At 35.5% G+C, this 25,848-nt stretch overlaps 1 protein-coding gene across 2 annotated transcripts in view; it reads right to left on the bottom strand.

Annotated features, from left to right (window-relative positions):
- Positions 1-23,838, bottom strand: part of LOC137391068 (ATP-citrate synthase-like) — a 58,885-nt gene extending 35,047 nt beyond the window's left edge. Inside the window, exons 1-15 of one of the 2 annotated variants that reach the window (XM_068077414.1) lie at positions 23,783-23,838; positions 23,057-23,218; positions 21,710-21,832; positions 18,480-18,542; positions 17,580-17,678; positions 15,992-16,089; positions 14,749-14,828; positions 14,509-14,639; positions 12,198-12,316; positions 11,379-11,580; positions 7,790-7,907; positions 6,032-6,186; positions 4,841-4,858; positions 4,102-4,310; positions 3,335-3,387 (exon numbers count right to left, since the gene is read on the bottom strand). In XM_068077414.1, the coding sequence (XP_067933515.1) occupies positions 3,335-3,387; positions 4,102-4,310; positions 4,841-4,858; positions 6,032-6,186; positions 7,790-7,907; positions 11,379-11,580; positions 12,198-12,316; positions 14,509-14,639; positions 14,749-14,828; positions 15,992-16,089; positions 17,580-17,678; positions 18,480-18,542; positions 21,710-21,832; positions 23,057-23,206 (1,618 nt within the window). In that variant the 5' untranslated portion in view covers positions 23,207-23,218; positions 23,783-23,838. The remainder of the gene's footprint in view (positions 1-3,334; positions 3,388-4,101; positions 4,311-4,840; positions 4,859-6,031; positions 6,187-7,789; positions 7,908-11,378; positions 11,581-12,197; positions 12,317-14,508; positions 14,640-14,748; positions 14,829-15,991; positions 16,090-17,579; positions 17,679-18,479; positions 18,543-21,709; positions 21,833-23,056; positions 23,219-23,782) is intronic. The other variant, XM_068077415.1, reaches the window with a different exon arrangement.
- Positions 23,839-25,848: the final 2,010 nt, after the last annotated feature.

Here is a 25,848-nt window from a genome sequence, read left to right as displayed (position 1 = left end):
CTAGACATACGAGTCATACATAGACATACGAGTGTCTCGACATCAATTAATTGGCTGAGCTAATGAGAACAGCATTGCTTGGTCTTTCTCGTTAAATCAGTTTGAAAAAGTTTAAAAAAAGGTTGGCTGAAAGTGAAAGCAAGTCGGTAAGCGAGGCAAATGAGCCAAAAAAAGTTGAACGAAAAGAACGAAACTAAAATAGAAACATAATTAGAACTAGGTTTAGTGTAACGTAAGATTAAAGTTTATTTTCAAAAGTGTGTGTATAATAAGCCAAGTTCATTCAAGTAAAAAGTTAATGTCTATGTTGTGTTACGTAGCGTTACAAAAGCCTAATGTACCGAAATTCTTGCCCTCAAGTCTCTCTCACACTGCAGTTAGCCACTACCATATGTCTGGAAGGTAAGAACTCCATACAGAACTGTACATAGTAATGTTACATTGTATTGCAGATCATAACCATTAGATGGGTATTTGTTACTTTGTGAGCGTAGGTGGTGAATCAGAACAATTAAAAACATGTTTTTTCATCAAAATATCCTGTTTTAAATGTTTTTTAGAAGGTGGGAATGAATTAATTTGTATTTTAGTTATTTTATAGAGGAAAAATTGATTTGAGACACGAGCAAATTGACATAGGAGCTAAGCCTTGGAACGCATTAAGCTCGTATGTCAAGGTAAGACTGTACCAGACAAACGCAAACAATTATTTTACCTGCATATATTTTACCTGCATATGCCATCAAACCAGTATTTTGTTCAATAACACAGCATCATGACAGAGCTTTCGACTGCTAGCCAATATTTAGTATATTTTCTCTTTCATTAATTACTAGTTGAATGGTCGGCGTTGCCCGGGTAATAAAAAAGTCTTTGGACAGAAAATTTATTTTCATTCAACATATACAACATTTACAATTCTAACTTTCAAACTTCATATCACGAGGAAAGTGTTTGTGCGCAGTTCAAATGAATTAAAAGAAAAAATAAAACAGCTGTAAAGGTTTTCAAACATTTCCAAACAACTGTAACTTTTAAATTTCATATAATGAAAGAAGTGTTTTGGTGAAATAAATCAGGGAAAAAAAATAAAACTGTAAGTGTTCAAATATAAGTGCGAAATCATTAGCAAGTAATGGCTAAATATAGTACGTTTTGCTACGATTACAATAAAAAATTATTTGGTATATAATTATATGATTTTCGTTTGTTTCAGCGTTGGCATCATAAGATGAAAATATCGTATAGACGTATAGAGTGGTATAGAGACCCATGGTAATTATCTAATGCAAACACCTGGCAAAAATCATCATCATTAAAAAATAGTAACCAAACAATATGTTAACCTTAGTAACTATAGTTACCTACAATAACTTTAGTGCATTTTGTGATTATGATCTGCAAGAAAATGTAACATTACAATGTACTACATGCAAAACGTACTGTGGAGAGTTTTTACCTTCGAGACAGATGTGTAACATAAATGTTGAATGTAATTTAAATGAATTTAGCTTACTAAACACATACTTAAAAGAAGTTTTAGTATATATTTTAGTAAACTACAAACTTTTAACTAAAATTTTATCACCTATCTGTTTGCGAATCCGTTTAACCATAACGGATAACGCTGAACTGACATGGCGAGCAACGTATATCTCTTAATAGCGTACATAATCAATACACTAATTTCCAACTTTTAACTTTGAGAGTAATTTCTGTTGATATCGTATGACGGAAAACAAATTCGCCCTAGTATGGTGAGGCCAAAAAAGCATCGTGGTTTATAGAGTTGGGCGAAAAATATTTCATAACAAGGGCATCGCAACCCGTAGGCGCAATGTATCAATTAATACATCACTTAGCGTGTGAAATCGAGAAAAGGGTATACAGTATATATAGTAAGAGCTACGAAATCGTAGCCTTCATAGACTTGTGGTTAGATGATTAGTTTACAAACAAGCGGTTGCACTCTTTGCGAGTTCAAATCCAACACGATGTGAGCTTTTATTCCAAGATTTTAATAGCTATAGCTGGAGACACTGATTCATAGAAAACACAAACACTGAGATTTATATGTAGATTAAGTATTAATTGTCAAACACTAACTGTCCAAACCTCCTATCAAACTAATCTACATACATTTAGCCTGTCTCGACAAACTGTTGTTTTTGCGGAGTTGTCCCCAACAAGGAGCAACACAACAGCTTGTCACAAGACTTACTGCACCTGATGCATCAGATGCACTTATAGGGAGTTGTTCTCTTCCGTCTATGCGGCTTAGTTGCGATGTTATATCGGCCGCTCCATTGATAATCATAACTGATTTCGCGCAAACATTTATGTAGAAAAAAATAAGATTACACCGTTTAACCAAAGACTGTTGGTTGTTTACAACTCTGTTGTAACCTTTAGTAAATTTTAAAAATAAAATAAATTGAAAATAAAATCCATAAGAACAAATAAAACTGACTGATACAAAAATAGAAATTAAACTGACTGAGCGCACAAATAACGACATGTTTAGTCGCTGTTGTTGCTTAAGTTCTCAAGTTCTACTAAAGTTTACCGCAGAGACTGGTTGCTGGTTAAACGTTGTGATCTTATTTTTTCTACATAAATTTTTGCGCGAAATCCGTTATGATTACCAATGGAGCGACCGACATAACATCGCAACCAAGCCGCATAGATGGAAAAGAACAACTCCCTATAAGTCCAGCTGATGCATCAGGTGCAGTACGTCTTGTGACAAGCTGTTGTGTTGCTCGCCCGCGCGACGGGGGACAACTCCGCAAAAACAACAGTTTGTCAAGACAGGCTAACATGCATTGCACTATCATCAAAGATAATTACAATGAAAAACATGCCGGAAAAACCGCAGCCATCATAAAAATGAAGTTTGGAGAGACAATCTCTTCAACAGCAATACACTGAACATGATCAGCGAGAAACTATCATCTTAATGAAGTGGCTGTGGTTGCGTAAGATGACCGGCAAACCATAATTCATAGTAAACAGCTGTTAGAAAGTGCCACCATGAACAGTTTACTGTCATGAGATGTAAAGGTAAATATTTGCAAAGGGTCACTATCACTAAAACCTAAGTGACGAGAGAGCGACATGGGTCACTTTATGAGTGACATGAGAGCTGACACATACTAAGTGACATGAGAGCAGACACATACTAAGTGACATGAGAGCTGACACATTAAGTGACATGAGAGCTGACACATACTAAGTGACATGAGAGCTGACACATTAAGTGACATGAGAGCTGACACATTTTAAGTTACATGAGATCTGACACATTTTAAGTTACATGAGATCTGACACATACTTGGCAATAGAATTTCCTTGTGGCCCCAGTAAAACTTTTGCTTGTGGTCGCCGCTACAAAATACGAGTGGACAATAGTGAGCTCTAGCGGAAGCTGACACGCTATATGAGGTACACATAGGACATGCCAGAGTTCAGCGTGTGTTAAAGGGCTATTGACCTATTAACAGCATCCGTCTATCTATTGATATTGGACTGGTGCTAGTCCACAAACATACACAACGCAGTTTGAACTCTCAAGTCTAAACACCTGTTTTTACATTTAAGAAATTAAGTTTTTTTCCTTGAGATAATTATTTGCAAATTTGTCTGCATGATGAAGTCAATTTTTTGTGGCGCATCCAGTCAACAGTTTCCTAGACTGTCATTCAAATTTAGCGCATAGATAGCTAGTACGGAAGGGAGCTTCTAACACTGCTCAAACATATGCAGAGAATTTTTACTACCGCTAACAAACGTAGTATCTGTTTATCAATTGAGCTGCTCAGACAAAAGCCATGCCGTGACCATCAACATGGCCAAAGCAATGAGATACCTAAATATTTTTACAGTAAGAGCAAGGTGTTTTTAGAGAATCTTATATATACAATAATGAAAACTTGACATATCTAACAGAGCTCTGGTTGAAGTAATACGAACAGTCTACAAGCAGAGAATGACAGACACAATGGTCACAAAGCTTCACACTCCCAGAAAAAATGCGCAAAACCACAAAATACACTCGATATAGAGCGAGCAACTCCCGTCATAGCTTGAATAGTGACTCACATGAGCGGATAGGTCATAGCAACAACACTAGGAGTTGCACGACTGCACACATGGTCAAAGTCGAGCATGCCTTGAACAGCCCGGTTCTGCATTCCCAACACGATGGCACGCGTCTTAGGTGTGAACAGCGATTGGCTGAATTCTTTGGCTTCGGCTATGCTATTAGTCAGATCTGCAGCTGATTGGTTTCTGCTTACACTCGGTGAGCCCTATAAAACGTTCATCTATTGCAAAGAGCAAAAAGGTTGATAGTAGGAAAAAGCGTTAAAAATGAGCTGTAAAATTATATGCAAAAGGACATCAGTTCATAGCCTTACATCTTGAGAAATGTATGTATTTATTCTCAAAACAATAAAGCTAAAAGTACATTTGTCTTCGGTTAACTAAGTTGATTGCTAACCAACAAAAACAGTTTCATTTAGCTCAAACCAAGTCCTCTAACAGGATGTAAAATAATAAAAATATACTGATTTGATGTCGTAAAGCAACGGTATAGTTAAGCATACAGTAGAAGCATGCGCAGAAAGCATACAAGGCATGATGGGTCAGATAACATAACAAATATGACTTATAACTGGCCAGCAGTGGGAGGCAGCGAGGAATGATAATGCTGACATTGATAAAGCTTACCGGTAAAGTGAGGGTAGTTCGCTGAATCACACAAATACCAAGTTGTCGCACAAAAGGATGAATAATGTGACGCATAAACAATATAGGAACTACGCTAAAAGTGACTTACCTGTTGAGTAGAACATTTCTAAAACAACACAATTTGACACTAAAAAGGGGAAACAACCCGATGCAAAATAATCAAATACACTCCATCCCAGACTAATGTACTGGATGAAGAGACCATTAAAAGTGATGAAAAAAGGTGTTGTGTCCTTTAAAATGGCCTAAAGATACGCTTTAAAGAAAATGGCATGAACTTACATGCAAGTTCGGAATGATGACGCTGCCAGTAATAAAATGAATGCTTAAACATTTTTTAAACAGTTTATGGATTGCCTCATAATTACAAATTACATTGTACCTTATTTATAAACAGGTTGAAAATAACATGAATTCTCATGAACTTTACAAAAACAAATCGACAATAACCAATATTTGTAGTTGTCTTCTTTTTTTAAAAAGACATCCCTTCAATCAGCTCGACAAGACAGATTATTTTGGCTTAAAGCATTGGTTGTCCTGACACGAGATAGCAAATGTAAAATTCACTAATTATACAAACTTGCCTCCTGCGATTGTCCTGCGGAAGGGCCAAGAAGTGCCGGTGCTACATTGAATTTACTTCAAGACTGATTAATGAGGAACAATTAGTATATATCTTAAAGAAAGTGTCAATGTCTATGCATATCGAGACATGTTCAAAATGAGAGACTAATTTATTAAAAACTCCCTTAACTCAGCTTTGGATGGCTGATGCAACTCTCATCTCATCACTCTGCATTGCCTGTAGAGGTCAAGGAATTTTAATAAAAGCAAGGTGACTTACTATGTCAACTAAATAGATCAGGATGGAAGTCAACTGTTTGTGGCATTTCTCTAAGATTCATACCAAGTTTACTATTAGAATAAAATATTTACTCACTCCTTCATTCACACAAGTTTTTAAAAGTTTGTCACGACAGCAATGGCTACCTTTCAGGAGACAGGCCATATATGCCTTCTATGATAAGTCTTTATGGTACAAGGTCAATATATACAGATTTCTAATAAGTGTATAGGTAATTTAATATTTCATTACATGCTTTTTAGAGGATTTCTTTAAAAACATTGTTGCTATAGCTTTTCAAAAAAATGTCTTGTACAAAAACGACTCACAAAGTGCAAAGGGAAAATAACTCCAAGATGTGTATATTTTTTTAATAGCGAGTATACTGTAGTAACTTTTTGTTAATGAGCAATTGCTCGCAATTGTACTCACCATGCCATCGTTGTCAGGTAAAAGAAAGTTGGCTGTAGTATGCAGTTGCGCCTCAGGAGTAGGTTTAGCGTGGTCATGACCAAGGGCCATGCCGACTATAGCTGTCATATGAGTCTCTGGTCCAAAGACCTCTAGAGGGAGACCAAGGGTCTGACCTATGGAAACATATAGACACTGACTGACCACAGGTTAGAGTACAACAAACCATACATATATATATAAACCTCAAAGTTTGTCTAGTTTGTCTTTTATTTTCTGTCGTCCATGTGTCCAGTCATAGCTATTAAAGTCTAGCAATGAAAATATCCGCACAGCACTGGAATTGAACACGCGATAATTGTAAGCGCGTTTGCAAACACGTGTGCCTAACCAAACGGCTCCTTATCATCACAGCTATGTTATCTACGGTCTACTTATCATGGTTGCAGTAAATGAGTATGTACTTTTTATTATCAATTAATATTACCTTTTGCATTTGTTTTTCTTATTAAAATTTTTTAAAACCCTTTCACATTCCATTACCTTTTTTTTAATTTGTAATTTTCAAATGAGCCATTTCAAATTCAAAGGTACCAGTACAGTGCAACTGTAACAATTTCAATCTTCAATTTTCGGTTATTGCAAAGAGGTAACTGCTAGAAATTTTAAAACTAAAAAATGTTCACGTGGACATTTTCAAGTAGGAATTGCCTCTTCATTCTCTCTCGGTTCAATGAGACAAGGTACCCTCGTGGGCTTCACTGATGAACTTAATTTCGATATCTCATTTTTACACTTGTGGCAGTATCGAGAGGTACCAGTATTGTCGTAATCAAAATCATGATGAATAGCTTTTGCAGCAACAGTAAACTTTGTGATTTTCATTTTGTTTTATTAGTTCGTTTTAATTTTAATTTAAAAATTAAACGAACTATTAATTTTATTTTAACTCTTAATTTATTTGAGTTGCACAAAATACTTTTTCGTAATATGAAGTTTGAAATCTATGATGGTAAATGTTGAATATCTTAAATAAAAATTAATTTTCTGTGCAAAGACATTTTTATTATCCGGGCAACGTCGAACATTCATCTATCTAGTCTATACAGTATGTATAAATTTCAAAGTTTGCATTTTGTTTGTTTGTTCGTGTGTCCAGATATAGCAAAATAGTTTTAGGAATGAAAAATCCGCTGTGCACTGGATTTGAACTTGGAACCTCCAGTTGTGCAGACAGGCAGGCGTTTATCTAATACAATACACTGCAACTGGCTATACTATGGAATCAATTATGCACATAGTCATTACATATGCCAATTTTTCATGGCTTCATGCTAGACATTTCAGCTAGCATTAGAATTGTTGGACAGAAGAAAAATGCTCAAACTCATATAGCCAACAAGACTATTGCAATCAGTATATATGTAGCTGTAGTAGGCACCGCGGCCGATATAGTATGAATTACAGAGTTATAAACACAGTACACAGAAATAAAGAAACACTCATTTAAAAGTTGAAATGGTAGATGTTGTATATGTTGATTAAAAATACATTTTCTGTGTAAAAACCTTTTTATTATTCGCGCAACGCCGTGCATTCACTAGTACAATTATATAATACAAATATATAAAATCTATATTCATTCACACTGATGATGTGCATTTAATGCGTCTGGAGTTCGTTGCTTACACTAGACTACATAATATTATATACATATATATATATATATATACTAGGTTACATAATATTATTCTCAATAGCATGTTACTGGGTACATACCCATCTCTCTCATAATTCTAAGGCCTTCCTGGTAATTGGGTCCGGCTCTCCTCACATATATTTTAACATGATGCTCCTGCAGTGCGAGCTGATATTCTCGCAGGGCCTTGACTATCCCCTGTAAAAGAGGAGCGTGTAAAGAATGCGTAACAAGATTGTTGATGCAGTTAGACTGAGCATGACCGCAGTATAATTATATGAAAAACGGCAGGAGTGCAACAATATGGGGAGAGATTGAGAGTAGAATGAAGAGTAAGCTACACAGGCGACTAGGCAATAGCAATGATCAAAGAAATACATTTCTAGGATATTTATATATTCTATATATATAACATTTATATAAAACATGCATCTATTTTTATATATACTATATATAAAAATATATAGTATATATATACTATATATATTACATATTTATAGGATGACATAATCGGCAAAACATTTTTTCATTTAATAGCTACTGTGATCCATTGGACTTCACATGAAATGAGAAGACAACTTCTAAACTGCTTCAAGTTTCATAACAGGTAGAACATTTTCATGAGCTCAATTGCCAATAAAAGGTGCTACTACCACTGACACTACAAGTTGACTAATCTTTATTACAATAAATATGCTGAACTAATTGTCGTGTCAGTGTTATACACGCAAATCTAATTAATCATCTCTGTACAATCAGTGATACAGAGTACAATCCCAAAAATGGCCAATCTTAATTGCATGAGCAATCCAAGACTAAGTTATGACTTACTGAGAATCATCGTCACGCTCGAACTAATTGGCTAAAATGTTTAGTTAAAATGTAAATCTAAATGATATCTACAGCAATAACTTTCACCGAGTCTCTGATTTACCCATAAGCTGTTATTTGTTGCATCCAAACCATATATGATGCAAAATGATTAAAAGATTTCTGTTTGCATCATATTTAGCATCCCTACCATTTTGCACTCTATGTGAGCAATCAGGAAGCTTGCCGATAGAAAAATGAAATTGCTAAGTTTATGAAGATATCCTAAATCATCTGAATTACCTAAACATGTCTGGTATGAAAACAAAGTACGAATTGATAACTTTTGAAATGAAGCTGGAAATTGATTTGGGCAAAGTGTTAATTTATTTTTTATGTTGGCTATCTAGGTTGGGAATTTAGAAAAAAGTGAACTAATGCCTTTCAAAAAACATAGTCTAAAAGGAACTTTTGTTTCCATTTTATTGACCCCGAAGACTCAATATTCACCAAGCATTGAATTCGTAGTCCGGCATACAATAAGTGCAAACATAGTTGGCAAAACTACTCTAAAAGTAATGAAGCCAAAACTGCAGCGAGCAGAATGACATCTCTTGAGTGGCTTCATGTTATAAACTACATGTACAACAGACAATAACTCCGTTCTGCATATGCCAACATAACATGCAAACAAAAACTCAAACAAGAAACAAAGTCAGAAAGTTGTCTTCTCCTTCTTACCCTACAAACCATGATATCACGCAACACAGTTGCCAAGTTGTAGTACAGCGAAAGACAGCCAAAACCAACATGATAGTATCAGTGTGACACGCAGAAATACTATGTTTGGTCTCGTTGACCAAAAGATTTCCGAGACTGAAATAAAGAATGACGCTAAAGCTTTCAATCTAGAGTATAGGAAAAACAACTCCAAAATATATCTACATTGTATTGAGTGAGTATAGGTTTCCATCAAACACGCAGTGTCGATGTGTTTAAAACAAGTTCAAAAGCATATACAATGAATGTTTCAAGTATGCTGTTGTTTGTTCTAAAGAATTCTGTATCATTCAGCTCTATACCAGATTTTTATATTCAGTTTTGAGTGCTTTTTGTACTTTTAACGGTAACTGAAAATTATACCACTGCAATAATCTCTGCGTATAAAAAGGTCGAAGAATAATTGAAAATAACCCTACATTTATAAATGGCCAGTGTACGGTGAGAGAATAACTAATTTGCCTAAAACCTTAAAAATTAAGGCCAGATCATTACACGCTGCAGTCACCCATGGCAATGTTTTAACAGATCAAGCATTTTTGCATATATACAAGCGATACTAAGATGAAGCCTCCTGCGTTGTTTGTTATGCCACAAATCACTTGCAATATATAAAACAAGCTATAGACTACTAGCATCGAAAAATCAACAAACCTTTACGTACTCAAATATGTCAACTAGAAATTTAACCATATTTATGAAAATGTTTGTAGCATGATCGGACAAGGTAGATGTAAACCATTGCAGCCACAGTAAATGTAGAACATGTCACTCGGAGTACTTACAGAGCACTGAGAGCACTTACAGAGCACTTACTCATGAAATCATCATTAAACGATAAACTAGTCATCAGAAATAAGATGGCAGTCATGGGCAACACTAGAACTGAATTAGTTGTAGCTCAATTCGAGGGATGCTCAGATGCTCATGTGAACAGACACTCAAAGCGTGTAAAAAGATCATTGCTGCACATTTTATGTAATTTTTCAACTGTCCTTGACTTGAAGACATCATATTCAGGCTTGCTACATGCACACAGGCCAGTACCACTGGTAGAGTACTCATGTACAGTCAGATCGCAACATAACGAATTAACTTGTTGCACTACATGCATTTGCTTCCGATGTCGAATCTATCCTATGATAAAGAAGCATCCTTATACAAATACATTGTATTTTGTTTATTTGTTCCGGAGATTAAAAAACAATAAATACTTCAAATAATCATATTAGGCGATAAAACATAAATTATATAAAAGACTAATTATAAAAACCTAAACTACATGTATATAAAAAGTATAGTAATAATCAGTAAAAGAATTGGTTTCGGTTAATACTTTATGTGAGGTCTTTATGTGCGGTCTTTATGTGAGGTCTTTAGGCGAGGCCTTTATGGGAGGTCTTTATGTGAGGCCTTATGTGAGGCTTTTATGTGAGGCCTTTATGTGAGGCCTTTATGTGAGGCCTTTATGTGAGGCCTTTATGTGCGGTCTTTACGTGAGGTCTTTACGTGCGCCTTTATGTGAGGTCTTTATGTGAGGTCTTTATGTGAGGTCTTTATGTGAGGTCTTTATGTGAGGTCTTTATGTGAATAGAAGTGCCATCTCAGTAATGCATAAGTTGGGTAGTAGTGGGAGTAACTTACTCCAGCTTGTGGTTTAATATTATAGGGCTTAAATAATATGGTTGAAATTAACTTAAACTATATATAGTTTGTTTTTATATACCTTTATTTTACATTTCCACTAGTTTTTTTAAATGTCGCATGTTAGGAATAACTTCATATGTTGGGACAAAACTGTGTAAACGGAAACTGCAAACATATGTATTAATATAAACTGCGATGATTAAACAAAATTAGAAAGTCGTACATTTAAATTTGCTTCCGACGTTAAGACTACCATTCGGTTAAATTTTACGGCATTTGTAGAGGAAATTTTACTTAGAGATGATTGCAATTCAGAGTTTGAGAGTTGACTCTTTCTATGGTGTCAGACTCATTTGAAAGAGTGTCTCAGCCACACACAGGCAGCTTTAGCAGTTGCACTAGTAAACAACTAAACAAGAACAATGGTGGTACCTTGAACGTAGCGGCCACATTAGTGAAGTTAGCTATTCCACCGCCTATGATGAGAACCTTTCCCTCCGGGTGTTTAGCACTGGTTGTCATGAGGGATAACAGAGTCTTCGCATATTCGTACGTCTGCGACTCACTTGGGGCTCCTGAATACTCACCATAGTTTGCGAGCTCGGATGTGCCACCCATGTCGCAGATGGTATCACTAAAATATCAAACATCAAGGACTCGGAGCGTATATTAAGTAAGGGCAGGCAATCACAATAACATAGCGACTAAATATAAATAATAATATAAATATATTACTGAAATAAAATGCCTCGCCATTAAAATGTATTTTTGTCATTTAGATTGAATGAGAGATGTTTTAGTCCTTATGGCTGAGGTTTTTTCAGAGGCTGCAGCTGATGTTATAAGTAAGATGGTGAAGATGATGATGATATCACGAGTCGGGTAAATGATGGAGGTGGAAAAAGTTGATCGACATGAGTAGCAGGTTTCAAAGCTATCAAAGTGTGTCTGTGGTGCAGTAGAGCAATAGAGGTGTCACACTACATATTCTGTAGTTTACAACATTGGGAAATAACAGGTCAAACAAAAAAATTTCATTTTAGGTCTTCACAACGCTTGCGTGAAATGGGAATGAGGGTTACCTTACGAATGCATCAAACTCAAAAGACATACGCTATGTTATTAGTCTTTCCTTAGAAAGACATGAGAAGTAAAAATTGTTAATAATGTACGAGTAAAATTCAATTGTAATGTTGATATGTTATACTGAAACCAAGGAATTGTCTCGCACAGTAGACAACTAATACTTACGCGTAGACGACGGAAGCGCCACCTCCAGCCACCATAGTCCAAATCCTCCCTTCTCTATTCAGAATGGTGAGCTTAAGCGATGCACCAGATTTGCTGTCTAAATCTTGAATATAGGCTTCCTAAACACCACAATATGATATCTTACAATATATTATATCTTATACTATATTATATCTTATAATATATATTATGCCTAAAAACCACAACTTAATATACAAAGGTAGTAATAAGGCAGCTAAATAGCGCTTGATTGATTCAACAGAAATCTCAAGTCTCTTAAAGGTTGATTTGCAACAAAATTCCCATTACCGTGATTTGATATGGTAAGATTCACCATGTCTTACTCTGTTGTGTTGTAGGTCCAAAATATGTGAAAAGGTGATTACAAGCTCTTAAAAGCTAAAAAATGAACAGAAAATCGCAGCCACACGAGACTGCCGTAGTTTGGATTTCCTTTCCAAAACGGATCTAATGTGATGTAGCTGTGAGAGATGGTTTCTGTTTACACTTTGTTGCAACCTTATTCGGCGAAATATTTTCACAAATATACTTCACGCATTCAATAAAACCATGTCTATTGATCTTACGCGTCTATTTTATCGTCATTGTAATGCTGTCACTTTTAGCACTGATATCTTATAACTTACCGTAAAAAATTGTTAAACCTTTTAACCTTACCTCGAATGAGTACATATCATTGTCTGATAATTATGATGAGCTTGTTGGTCACCTGTGATAATCGAAAAGTGCTGCAAAAATTATTTTCGAAGTATTGGGTCACATGATCAGACTACGACTTGACGATTGAATAATGCCGAAACAAAACTGTAAAGTAGCGAGCATCTATATTTGATACGGGGTCTTCGGTAAAACCCGAAGTGTTTGTCATAAACTAGTACTACGATAAGTTTTATATTGAGCTTTGTATTGGCCTTTCAATTCACGTGAGAATATACGTGACAAGACGATAACCAAATTTCGTGGTTACGTCATCGAAATAAAGAGATTCCAATCTACGGCGGCTTTTCGTTTTTGAGCTTTTAAGAGCTTGTAATCACATTTCCACATATTTGGCACTTACAACACAACAGAGTAAGACATGGTGAACCTTTTGATACCAAATAACTGTAATGTGAATTTTGTTGCAAGTCAACCTTTAAGTTCCTTTGTCAAAAGAACTAGAATAAACTAAAGCAATATTGCATTGCTTTTACACTATCTACGGGCATGACATTATGAAATTAGTTTTGAGGGCAAAGTAGCTATGGGAGTTGTGTTCTTGAGTAAACTGTTTACTAGCGAGAAAACAATTCCCAAAGGTCAGAAAATAATTGACTAAGTACGTACTGTACAACTAATTTGCATAGTACATAGCAAGCTACTGGAAAGAAACTGCTTTACTAAGGGAAATGATATGTTGATTTAACAATATTCGTTATTAAATAATTATTTGGTAATAAATATGCAGCATGGCATGGTTCTCATAACAAAATTTGTATCTACAGCAGAAGAGGTTCATGAAAACTCAGAAAATGGTAAAAAATCTTCCTACAACAGTAATATTCAGCCATTTACTATCACATCAGATACGCTCCCTTGCAGAAATAGAGGTACTTTTTCCTAGATTGACATTGTTTGTGGAAGTTTAAGTAATAGTATTTCTGATTGACCTTTTGGTAACCAAACTACACTTCCTTCCGGACAAGACAAGTAGGTGTGCATTAAGTTGATAAAAAGAAAAAGTTGTTTACCAAAAATTTTCAGAACATATCACACCAAGTTTCATATGAATCAACTTGCCTGGTGGATGAGAGTGAAAACAGACTTCTGCATTATAGCTCAGAGAATCGCCTAAGCTTTTTGCAGACATCAAAATCCTGTTATTATAGTGATGGTAGTTTAGTTTAAATTGTTTTATAGCATAGTTTTGACTGAACTTTCATCAAATTTTGTTAATTAAATACATTAGTAGATTCTATCCAGTAGTAAAGTTGCCATACCAACGACACGGGCTTCTCACATATACTACTACTAGTGAATTTTATATGCTAATGATAAAACTGCTAGTCGATCAAAAATGATTTTGCAATTTTATAAACATACAAATGTAGGTAAATCAACAATTTACATCCAAGCTGAAATTTTTGCGTGTCAATTTTAAATAGCGCATTTTTAAAACAACTTGGTTGGTTCTTCAACAGGAAATACATATTCAACGTGAATTATACCATATTAACTATTCATAAATCAATCTAATCAATGAAATAGGATAGTCATTGACTAACAAAGATAGGAAACAATAGCGACAAACCTCAGGATAAGCATCTCTACCGAATGGGGCGGGGTACTCAACATCTCCCCACTGCATCTTACAGAGATACTCAGCACACTGGTCTAGCTTAGCAGCTAAATCTAAGATGTAGATCTTTCCTCCTGTGATTACTGTAGGAAAAAGCAACTCCCACATAAAAACACAGATGAGTACATTGTATATAACTCCCAACTTGTCACAGCAGATGAGGTAATAAAAACAAGTGAGATCCTTGCCTACCCAATGGGTTGATCTCCAGGTAAGTAAAGAAGAGATCGCGGTAGGAATTGTAGAGTGCCACTATGAAACCAGCCAGAAGTCTGTAAATAGTATCAGCTAATGAAAACATCAGACAAAGAAAGAATCTAGTGAATGTCTGTGAATAATCAATACAATCTTGCCTACTTCAACATCATCCAGCACCACAACCAAAAACTTAAAGAACTTGGAGCCAAGTCTAAAAATGCTAGAACCCATTGGGCCACGATCAGGCGAAGCAACTGTGCTGTTGATCAGAGCCTTTTATGAAAAATCATCAAACTTAGGACAATTGAAGCATCATATTTCTTGTAATTGGTTTAACTGCGCACGCTTATATTTAACGTGTAAAAATAATTACACCATATTATTTAGGATGACTAGTAAATTAATCGAGCTTGAACCTTACATATAAAATAATTGTACTAAACTATTTATTGTCGACGCAAAAAATGGACTACTTTTGCTGGCATCTCCTTTGATCGTTTCTAATAAAATCACTCTTTAAATGTGTTTGTTCAGTATGAGTTTTACTAACCGTTATTAGTGTCTAGATGAAAGTACTACTGAAATGTTTGACACATACTACTAGCAAAAGATCTTTAACTAGTTAATCTATTTTTGGAGCAAAGTATTTCAGAACTCAGACTAATGTTTTGTAAACAATAACGGACAATTTTTTATACGCCATCAAGAGACTAGTCGACACCATGATTGTTTTTTAAGCCAATTAAGTTTGTACATTTTAGCCAGTTATACGAAAACTGATGCTTCTAATGACCTGAAATTTGGTGACCTTACATGAAGGACTCTGCAGAACAACACGGTGTTAGCGGGTTGTTTTACCTAAACATGACCCAACAGGACCCTCAAAGGTTCTCAAAATGTCATGCCTAAAGTAACAAACATTCTTGTAACCTTTCAGTATGTAAGTATTATAGCACCAGGTAAGTCACACACATACTAGTTCCTTTTGTTATTCGGTTATGTTAATTTGTCTGCATAAAAATTCTGCTTTCGCCAAACACTAGCCGTCAAAGATGTTGGAGTTGGCTGTCCATGAAATGTATTTGGTTCAGGTACATGCCCCAAGAGGACATGCAAAGTTTCTCAACCAAGGAAAGCTGTAATTTTTTTTATATTACCTATTAATCCAAGCGGACACGTTGAAAACATCTACAAGATACATAAAAAGAATAATTAAAACTCAGCACACTAAACATACAGTTTAACATCAGCTTGCTGCACAGCGGTTAAAAGTTTTTGTGTAACTTCCTCGGTAGTTGGTAGGTCAGCTCCCACCTCAACATCCATTGCCACTGCCTGTAAGTAAATCCAGCAATAATGATAAAAGCAGCCAATCTCGTTATCTCACACCTGTATGTTGATAGATGGGAGCACAGTCTACTCTGACCGTCATATACCTGATTGGAATACTTTAGCATACACAACAGGCCCGTATTCCCTGAGGCGGCTGGCAGGCTGAGCCGCCCCAACTTTTTAGGAATTTTCCGCGGCTAAGTACAGTCAAACTCGGATAACTCGCCTTTGGATAAAATGTAACAGTTCATCTCGAACACATGGTTAACTCGAACGGATTTGTTTGGTCTGTTCCCACGCAATAATAAATTGCTTCAGATAACTCGACCTCAACATCATCTACTCGAACAGTTATTTGTCCAACCGTAATGGAGACGGTTTTTATCGCTGTAGAATATCACTTTATTCCAAGCCATAGAGACAAACATCAACTTTTAGTAGTTCTTAGGCGTCATTATTATCATCATCAGCGGCAAAATATTCTTGTTAAAGACTTTTATAAAGGTTTGCAACAGGTCAAGTTTTACCAAACATCTGCTTGGCCATGTCCCATTGAAAGCGTGAAAACCTCCGGATGAACTTAAAATAAAATCGGCAAAATTGATCTTTGTTAAAACGCTCAAAAGAAAAAGATGTCTTTTTTCTGAGCGTTTTAACTGCAGTCAAGTTTTACCTATTTTAATCTAAAAATGTCCCGGCAGTCACATCACCTTAAAACAAAATAAATCTCAAAAAATAGAAAAATGTTGATACTTTCCGATAAAAATTTTTAAAACTTCGTATGTGAGGCCTGGTTGAGGCCCCACATGAGAGAAACCTGTTGGGGGGCTTACACTACCCCCTCCACACTCCCAGGTGTTCATAACTAGTCGCCTAACATTAGCCGCCCCAACTTGCAACCAGTGAATACAGGCCTGATACACAATAGCTACACTCTGTGATATAGCTAGTGCAATTGTAAACCATACACTGTGTTATTCATATACAATATTAAAGTTTGTCATAAACCCATATTGTGTTCCAGCTGTAGAGCGCTTTAGATTAATGGTTTCCGAATTTAATCGTGAATATCCTTTCCTACCCTTTACCATAGCGTAACACCTACTAATACTCAACATGTAAAAACATAGCACACTATAACCACATCTGTGAATAAGACATTGTAATTCCACAATTTCATGAGCAACTCGTGTTTGACAACTGCGTGTCTGTACCGACTGATGTATTTAAACATCACATCAGGCGTCGGCAAGCCAGTGTGCCTCTCAGGCTGCCAAAATTGCTTTTATAAGCTGACAAAAAACGGATTTCTAAATGTCTAAACTTAATATTTGCTATTCCAAATTTTTGACACAGCAAACAGTGTGTGGATAATACGGCACATGATGTTCTCACTTCTCCTAGTTTGACAACTATTTACTAAAATGCAACAAATCTTACTAGTAGAGCATGATCAGACAAGAAAAGGACAATATAAACCTAAAAAAGGGTACCTTGGCATCCACATCTCCGATATCAACACCTCCTTCGTGATAGAAAAGGATGGTATCTGCATATCTGTGTGAGTAAATACATACATAGCTCTCCTCTGACTGTAATACAAATTATTACACACGTAACTCATTCATTTTGAGCAAGTCAAATAACTACGATATCGAACAAAGAATTTAAGGAGTGTTTTTTACTATAAATATTTGGGGTAAAAACTTCTGCCATGAAACAATTTTTTACTTCGATAGTAGTTGAAATTTAACATATTTCAACTGCTTCTCGAGCCCTAAAATTTAAAAAAAGTGTAATTTTGTCGTTAAGATTATGGAAAAGTAGCCTCAAACCTGATGCTAACGTAATGATTCAAATCAATGACAGCATTAATTTTTGAAGCTGCCAATTTAGCTATACTTGTAATTTAGCTACATAGCTAAAAGGCCAAACAGTACGACCTAAAAATAAATATGTACCGAAAAATTCTGCTTCACGAAATGCTCAACAAACAAAAGCTGAGGCATTGACATTCCATCAGTGAACGATGGCGAGCTGGAGTTGTTTTCCCCAAGCATTGTCAGTTATTAGCTGTATTAAAAATGATCTAACGGCAGCAGCCATTTTAGTGGACACAATGACAAATTATTTAGACTAATCTTTGATAGAAGGAAGGCTTTCCAAGCAAATTAGGTGTTGACATTTGCTGAAGAGAATAAACCCAATGTCAACAAAAAAGATCTCTTACAAGAGGCCAGATTGTAAACAAACAAACTACTTCACATATCACTGCCAGCTATCTGTAATAGGCTAACCTACTTAACGCATGATTTCACGCAGAATACAGAACAGATCATATTCAAGCGAACAACTTACTGTAGTTTTGTAACATAATCGAAAAGACAGCATACCTGCTCGTGCGGAACAAAAGGCTCTATGATGAATGTCTTCAAATAGCCTTTAGACCTGCCAATCTGCATAAATTAAAATCAGTATATTGAGCTCGCTTACTAGATACAGGCAATTGTATATCTTGACATCAATGACCAATTTTAAAAGGTCAGAAACGATAAAATAAAATTAGATTTGAAAATTCATAAGTTAATTATGAATGGAAAAAGAAAATAATTTGCTATTTCACACATAAGGAGCTTAAACTGATAACATGATTAGAGCTCTAACAAATGTAACTAATGCCATACCAGGTCAATTACCGAAGTCTCAAACCCTAGTAGATTACATACATGTAATATTCAAAGGATATTGAAACATGAGACAATCATAAATGCAAAACTTTATGAGTTGCTTCCTCTCACATTTAAAATACTTTCCTCTAAAGTATAGTCTGTAAACTTGCAAGTTAGCCAAAAACAAATGTATTCCATGCTCAAGGTCATACCATTTTGAGACCAGACCAAGAATATTTATAGCAAACAAATCAAGACGACATAGAACAGGCATGGGCAAGGTGCGGCCTTCAGGCCCCTGCGGCCTTTTGCTGCTTCAATGTGACCTTTTCATTGCTGGCTAAAGAGAAAAACATTGAATGTATTTTTATATGAATAATGCAAAAATCGATTGTCAGTCTGGCATCATAAAAAAGTTGCTTCCCTTATTGATGAAATAATACAACACTAATGGGTTATCCCTGTGCTTGTCCTGCGAAAAATAAAATCCCCTTTTTGCATGGAGAATCCCCCAACAGTTCCTTTCTACAACAAAATATTCAGCAACTCTGTGGCGAGTTTTACGGTGCAGCAATGACTAGTGCAGCAAAAAAACTCAAAGCGTTCAATAGGTGAAGGGAATTGTAAACTCAACGAAGAGCGGACTGATGAATTTCTTATGGTGGAACTGCCAAACAGGAATTGAATGTCATGTTCAGAATGTTTAGACATCATCAAGACCAGGAAAAAAGCAATGCAAATATGCATTTCAACTCCAAGCATGGAACAGTAAATGGGCAGATGTCTAATGATGGTAAAAGGGCAAGAATTGCGACGCTGCTTAGCAACGGAAGAAAACAGCAGAGTATGATGAGGACTCCTACTGAGAGCAGTCAAAAGGCCACTTTAGCAAGCATGAAGATAGTTTACCGAACCAGCAAGTGTGGAAAGCCATTTTTGAATGGAAGTTAATCAAAGAGAGTATTGAAGTTGCAGCTGATATTATATGCTCTGATGAAAAAACCAAGAGAACTTTTAACGGTATACCCCTCTCCCGTCGTACAGTAGCTTGTCGAACTGAAGTTTTGAGTTGAGCTGTGCAGCGACCGCTACAAGATAAACTGCAAGGTTTTATAGCAAATTCAATTGCACTCGATGAAACGAGAGGTGGAACAAATACAGCCCAGTTAGCTGTATTTATCCGTGGAGTAGACAAAGAGCTCACTATTACTGACGATTTACTTGCTCTGTGCAACACGCATGGTCGTATAACAGGAAAGAATGTGTGGTAAGAGCAGAAAAAATCTTGTTCTCCGCAACTTATGTTCCATAGCAACAGATGGAGGCCTGCTATGATTGGTTGTGTCAATGGTTTCGAAAGTTTGCTAATGGAGGAGCTCTAGAAAGATGGAATTAATCCACTTTCGTTACAATTTCACTGCATTCATTGCCTTAACAAAACCTGGCTGCAAAGGCAATGAAACTAGATCATGTTATAAGTGTCATTAAATATGTAATCTATTTGCAGCGCAAAGGATTGAGACATTGTGAATTTCGTCAGTTTCTCAATGATATCGAATCAGAATTAGAAGAGGGTCCATATTTTGCTCAAGTACTCTGGCTATCAAAGGAAAAGATGTCACTCCGAGCTATCAACCTGCAAACTGAAATAATAGAATTATATAGATTGCAAGAGAAACAGCTGCCTGTTTCATGATGTTCAATTTTTGGATGACTGCTTTTTTGTGGATATGAGGCTGCACCTTAATGAACTCAACACTAAACTGCAAGGTGAAAATCAGCTGATTAGTGACATCTATCATGCTGCTGGTGGTTTTCACGGTCAACTTGAAATGTGGGAATCACAGTTGAGAGAGGCCAATGTCGATGAACAAAGCTTTCTAATGCTTTGAGATCGGCCAAGTGAACCACAGCTAGAAAAGTATACTGATGTTGTGTGTGATCTACAGCAAGAATTTGAAGCCAGTTTACATGACTTCAAGAATATAAAAAGAGAACTCTGTCTGTTCTCAGCGGTGCTAACTGTGAAAATATTCCACCTCATCTTCAACTAAAAGTGACTGATCTCGAAATGATCTCATCTACTCACCGCTGTTAGCCCTGACCAAGATCTCACCCGCGCCTATCGTATGCTTCCCTGTCTGAGATGCTCACAACTGAAGGCCTATGCGGCACAAATCATGAGCATGTTCAGAAACATTTACAGGTGTGAACAACTCTTCTCTTGACTGCATTATGTCAAAAATAAATACAGAACAAGGCTCACAGATGAGCACATCAATGACATTCTTCACTTACCTGCCACAGACAATACACCACGGCACACTCGAGTCATGGATGACATTCAACGCCAAGCGTCTCATTAAAGGAGTTGTGTGCAAACATAAACTGCTGTTACCATGCTAACGTTATCTTATTTTTGCTTTCTATGTATACTAATTCATGTTTATTTGCATTCAAGGAGAATTGAAGATGAATAATACAGTCATTTCACTAACTGGACAAACTAAATAGGGTTTCTTCCAATTTACATAAATTTCTAAAATTTTATGTTGAAGTATCTGAAAATTCATGCTATGAATATTAAATTTTGAGAATTGGTGATATAGGGAGGTAAACATTCTTTTGTCTGCACTGGTTATTAAAAGTTATAGGACATAGGTGATGGCGGCCTTCTAGCAAATTACAATTTGAAAGTATCCTTATGCCCAAAAGGTTGCCCACCCATGACTTAGAAGGATTCCATTATTGCTGCACATTGCTAAGGTAAAACAGCTCCATTCCACTTTGGGTAAGCTGCCATTGTGAGATGTTTTCATAACAACTTAACATGACAGTAAATAACCTGCATGGTGATATAACAAGGAAACTCTGTAAGGCATGTCTCCGCTACATAAACCACATCATAGTTAACCTTTAACACACTAAATACCGAGATTCAAGATTCTCCTAACCTCCACGCAGACAGTCAGCTTCTCTTGTATCCACTGCTTTACTTCTCCTAGAGTTGCATTGATTTTTATCAACCCCAATTTTCCTCTTCGTTTAATCATCTGATCAGGCTTGGCAATCAGCCTCTACAGCATCGCATTGCATGACGTGAGCGACAAGCAGCCTAAGGCAGGTAGTGATCAGTGACACGCGCGTAACAGGTGCTATATTTCTACTTCAAGATCAGTGGTACACTTTTCCTACTTCAAAATCACGAAAATAATCATCTTGTATTTTAAATGATAACAATCTTCCTCCTTTATGTATTAGCTGAAATCCAAAGCAACACATCAGGTATCTTAGAATACTGATTTAATCATTTAATGAGAAATATTTTTGCCAAAATAAGACTGGACTAGCAAGGTTATCAAGCACCATATATCGTAATCTATATTTTATATCATATTTATATTTGATGCAATGTATAAATATAATATATACATATTTGATACAATATATATAAATATAATATATATATTTAATAAATGTATTGTATTAAATATTTATATTTAATATCCAACTTGGTTGTATTAAATATTTATATTTAATACAATATATATAAATATAATATACATATATTTGATACAACATATATAAATACAATACATATTTTTGATACAATATATATAATATATATATTTTACATTACTTTTACATTACAATACATAGCTTACTTTTTACATTATCTCAATAGCACCAACATTATCACCTAGTCTATCTTCAATGCAATTTAACACCAATGGCACAAATAGTGAAATACTTCTCTTCGTTAGCATATGTAGTTATTCGTCAGCCAGATGCCATCATACCTCATATTTTTGTCAAATCATCTAAATTTTACCAACAGTACAGGCATTGCTAGTCTACATGCAGTCTTGCAAGAATAATTAACACTTCAAACGCTGTCTGGTAGGCCATTTAAACCGAGTCACACATCTGAGAAGGATACATCTAAATACACATATACATAATGCTCAATTAACTTTGCCAAGTGCTAATTGTCTTAAAATCAAATTTCCAGAACAAAATTCACCAGTTTAAGCACCAGATGAAGCAAATAATTTGCGCTGTGATCTAATGTGAGGCAAAGATGATTTTTTTTAGTTTCAATGTTCGTTTTGAAAGTTTCTCCATAGGCATTTTCTAAATTCATGTTTGATCGGCCAGAATTAGCTTCTATTTGCGCATTGATAACAATCCAAGACTATTGCCTGACTCACAGATGCTTTTACAATGCATAATGAGTCTAATGATGTTAGATTTACAAATGTTACACAAAAGTAGAATAGAGAGATTGCAGATAGACTTACCGAGGTTAAGAGCCATGGCTGCTCTTGTTGAAGTTGTTCCCAATCAGTTGAAGAATTCACAGATGCACATTTGTTGGCTACAACCAGATCACCAAGAGATGCGCTAAGGAGGCTCTTCCCCTTTGCTTCATATATACCTTTCGCAGCCATCACACCTCAGTGCTACAACATACACTACCGCTCGTATCTATAGCAGAAACACATATGAAAAGCTCAACTATTACCAATGTTAAGTGAAACCCAACACTCTTCTTACTGAAGAATCGTGTAAAATGAAGGCCCATGGTAAACCAATAATTAAATTAGACTGCATAAGACAAAATCAATAAAAGCTATTACTTGTAGAGCAGCTTACTATGGAAAAAGAAAGTCGATATGCCACTCACCTCTTTTCTTACGATAAAAAGAAAATCTTGTCTTGCCGGCAATAGGATACCAGAATAACTGATTGAAATTCTCTCTGCCATACCGGCTTTAATTTAATACAATTGAATATGCCAAAAAGTGTGACGATCACTGTGACTGGAGGGGCCATGCAAACGATTGATAGCTTGGCAAGCCAAAGCTTAAGCCACATGAAATATTAATGAGATGAACTACTATATGATGGCTTTTAAACCTGCGCATATGCGACTGAGCATAACTTAGAGATGCAGAGCTAATAGCTCAAACATGGTCAATCAATCGCGAAATGTTCAGAAATAAATAATCATAAGCTATACATACACTTACTGTTGAAAGCCTGGAAATTGAAAGCATGGTTCTCCCAAGGATGAAACAATCATCAGAAAAACTAATTGAGCATTAACAGAAGTCACCTTGACAGCAACCTTCAGTTTTTCGACGTATACTGACTGGCCTGTTGTTTAAGTGGTTATCTGCATGGCACTTGGCCAAAGATAAATAATATACACAATACCTTGTGTCTCTAGGTGAATTCCACGAAACTATTTATACCCATCCCTCTCAGTTACAGCTCTTTGGTCAACTATTGTATACAAGAGCAAGGTCTAAATTTCTACACATCAAATCAACAAATCTTACAGTTATGTACTACTAACTGTTAGCACAAACGTTTTTGGGTGAGATGGTTGCTGCTGAAAGCAATTACGTCAACTGATCATCTTAACATTTAAAGTATTTGATCGTTACTTGTTTGAAATAAGAATGCTGCATGTACTTTATGAACTAGAGGTACTGGCATATCAGTCTGTTAACAGTTGGCTAATACAGTACTAATAAAAATTAATGCAGTTGACAAAATCAAATACCGTATAATCTACTTTTTCCAGAAGATGGCAAAAAATATGTTTCCTGAGCTGAGCAAGTAACACCATGGGTCTTATACGGTTGGGCTATTACCAACCTTATGGAACCTAGAAAATCTTTAACAAACAGACAAAACAACCATTTTCTAAGATTTTTCATACCTAGCAAATCCAACTGTCAGGCACATATTTTTATTCGCAACATACAGTTGAAATTCTTTGCTATCCAATGAGCTTTTTCATTCGGTTACATTAAATATACTTCAGGATCAACAAAATATTAAACTCACCTTGAACAGCTATTGCGGTTTTAATATTTGACAGATTTATAATTTCAAGAGAACGATGAAACTAACATCACATCTGCTCATCCAACAATAAACCCAAGTTTTGCTTTGTAGAATAGTTCAGCAATACTGCAGCAATAGTCAGACATAATTCTTCTTATGAATGCTAATAAAACAGAGAGCCATAAAATGTGAAATAAAAAAATAGATCAAAGAAACCAGTCATCTTCAGAAAACATTATATTCCACTATTTAATAGAAATTAAACCACAAGTCATACACATTGATGTCTGGAGACTTTACAAGTGGCTGAAACTGTTAATTTACTAATGTGTGTGAAGTCAATGTAATGATACAATAAAAAATTCAATTTCATTACTTGATATCTATTACATTTTTAAATATGAACACTTCATTTGTTGATATGCTCAGAAATTCAGTTAATGTAGTAAGAAAATTTTCAAAAACTGTGATATAAAAAAACTAAAAAACAGCCAAATTATTGAGCAGCCACATGTTAAACATCCTTAGCAACAACAGTTGACACATTAACAATTAAAGTTGTTATCAGTTGATTTATACTTAGTATCTAGTTGCATACTACAGAGCACTGCCATTAAAAGATTACCATTGTATCTTTACCACATATATTTTCTCAATAATTAACCTTACAACTTTTAGCTATTTTGTATAAGAAAATTATCAAGGTTACGATAGCTGGAACAAAATCATACTTCACCAATACATTCTACAGCATCAAAATATTGTATTTTAATCGATCATTGACTACAAAAAATTTCACTAAACAGAGTTGATCTAATAAAACTTGGTATGAAGAGTTATTGCTAAACTTATTTCTAGGGCAATAGATTAATCACTGTGATTTGCATAATCATATCCAAAAGCTAATACCACTGTACATATGTTCAAGCAACAAATACCTTCAACTTCACTTCTAAAAACCATTTTCATAAATGCAAAACCAGAATCATATTGGTGCATGGTGTCACAGAGTGTGCTAGCAGGGATGAATGAATCACGCATATAACTTGTGATGAACTGCCAAAACAGGACCAAAGTATTGTCATCTGTTAGCAGCCAAGTTATGTCATATGCAATGTATGTGTAGGTAATATGCAAGGCATAGTGCGTATGGTTACGTAGCATTCATGGTTAACACACTGATTAATTTCCAACAAAAAAAGCTCTACAATGATTCTACACTTAAATTTATAAT

Source organism: Watersipora subatra, chromosome 3, assembly GCF_963576615.1.
Source record: "Watersipora subatra chromosome 3, tzWatSuba1.1, whole genome shotgun sequence".
Taxonomy (NCBI): Eukaryota; Metazoa; Bryozoa; class Gymnolaemata; order Cheilostomatida; family Watersiporidae; genus Watersipora; species Watersipora subatra.
Note: the sequence above shows the minus strand (reverse complement) of the source record. Positions and strands in the feature narration are given on the sequence as shown.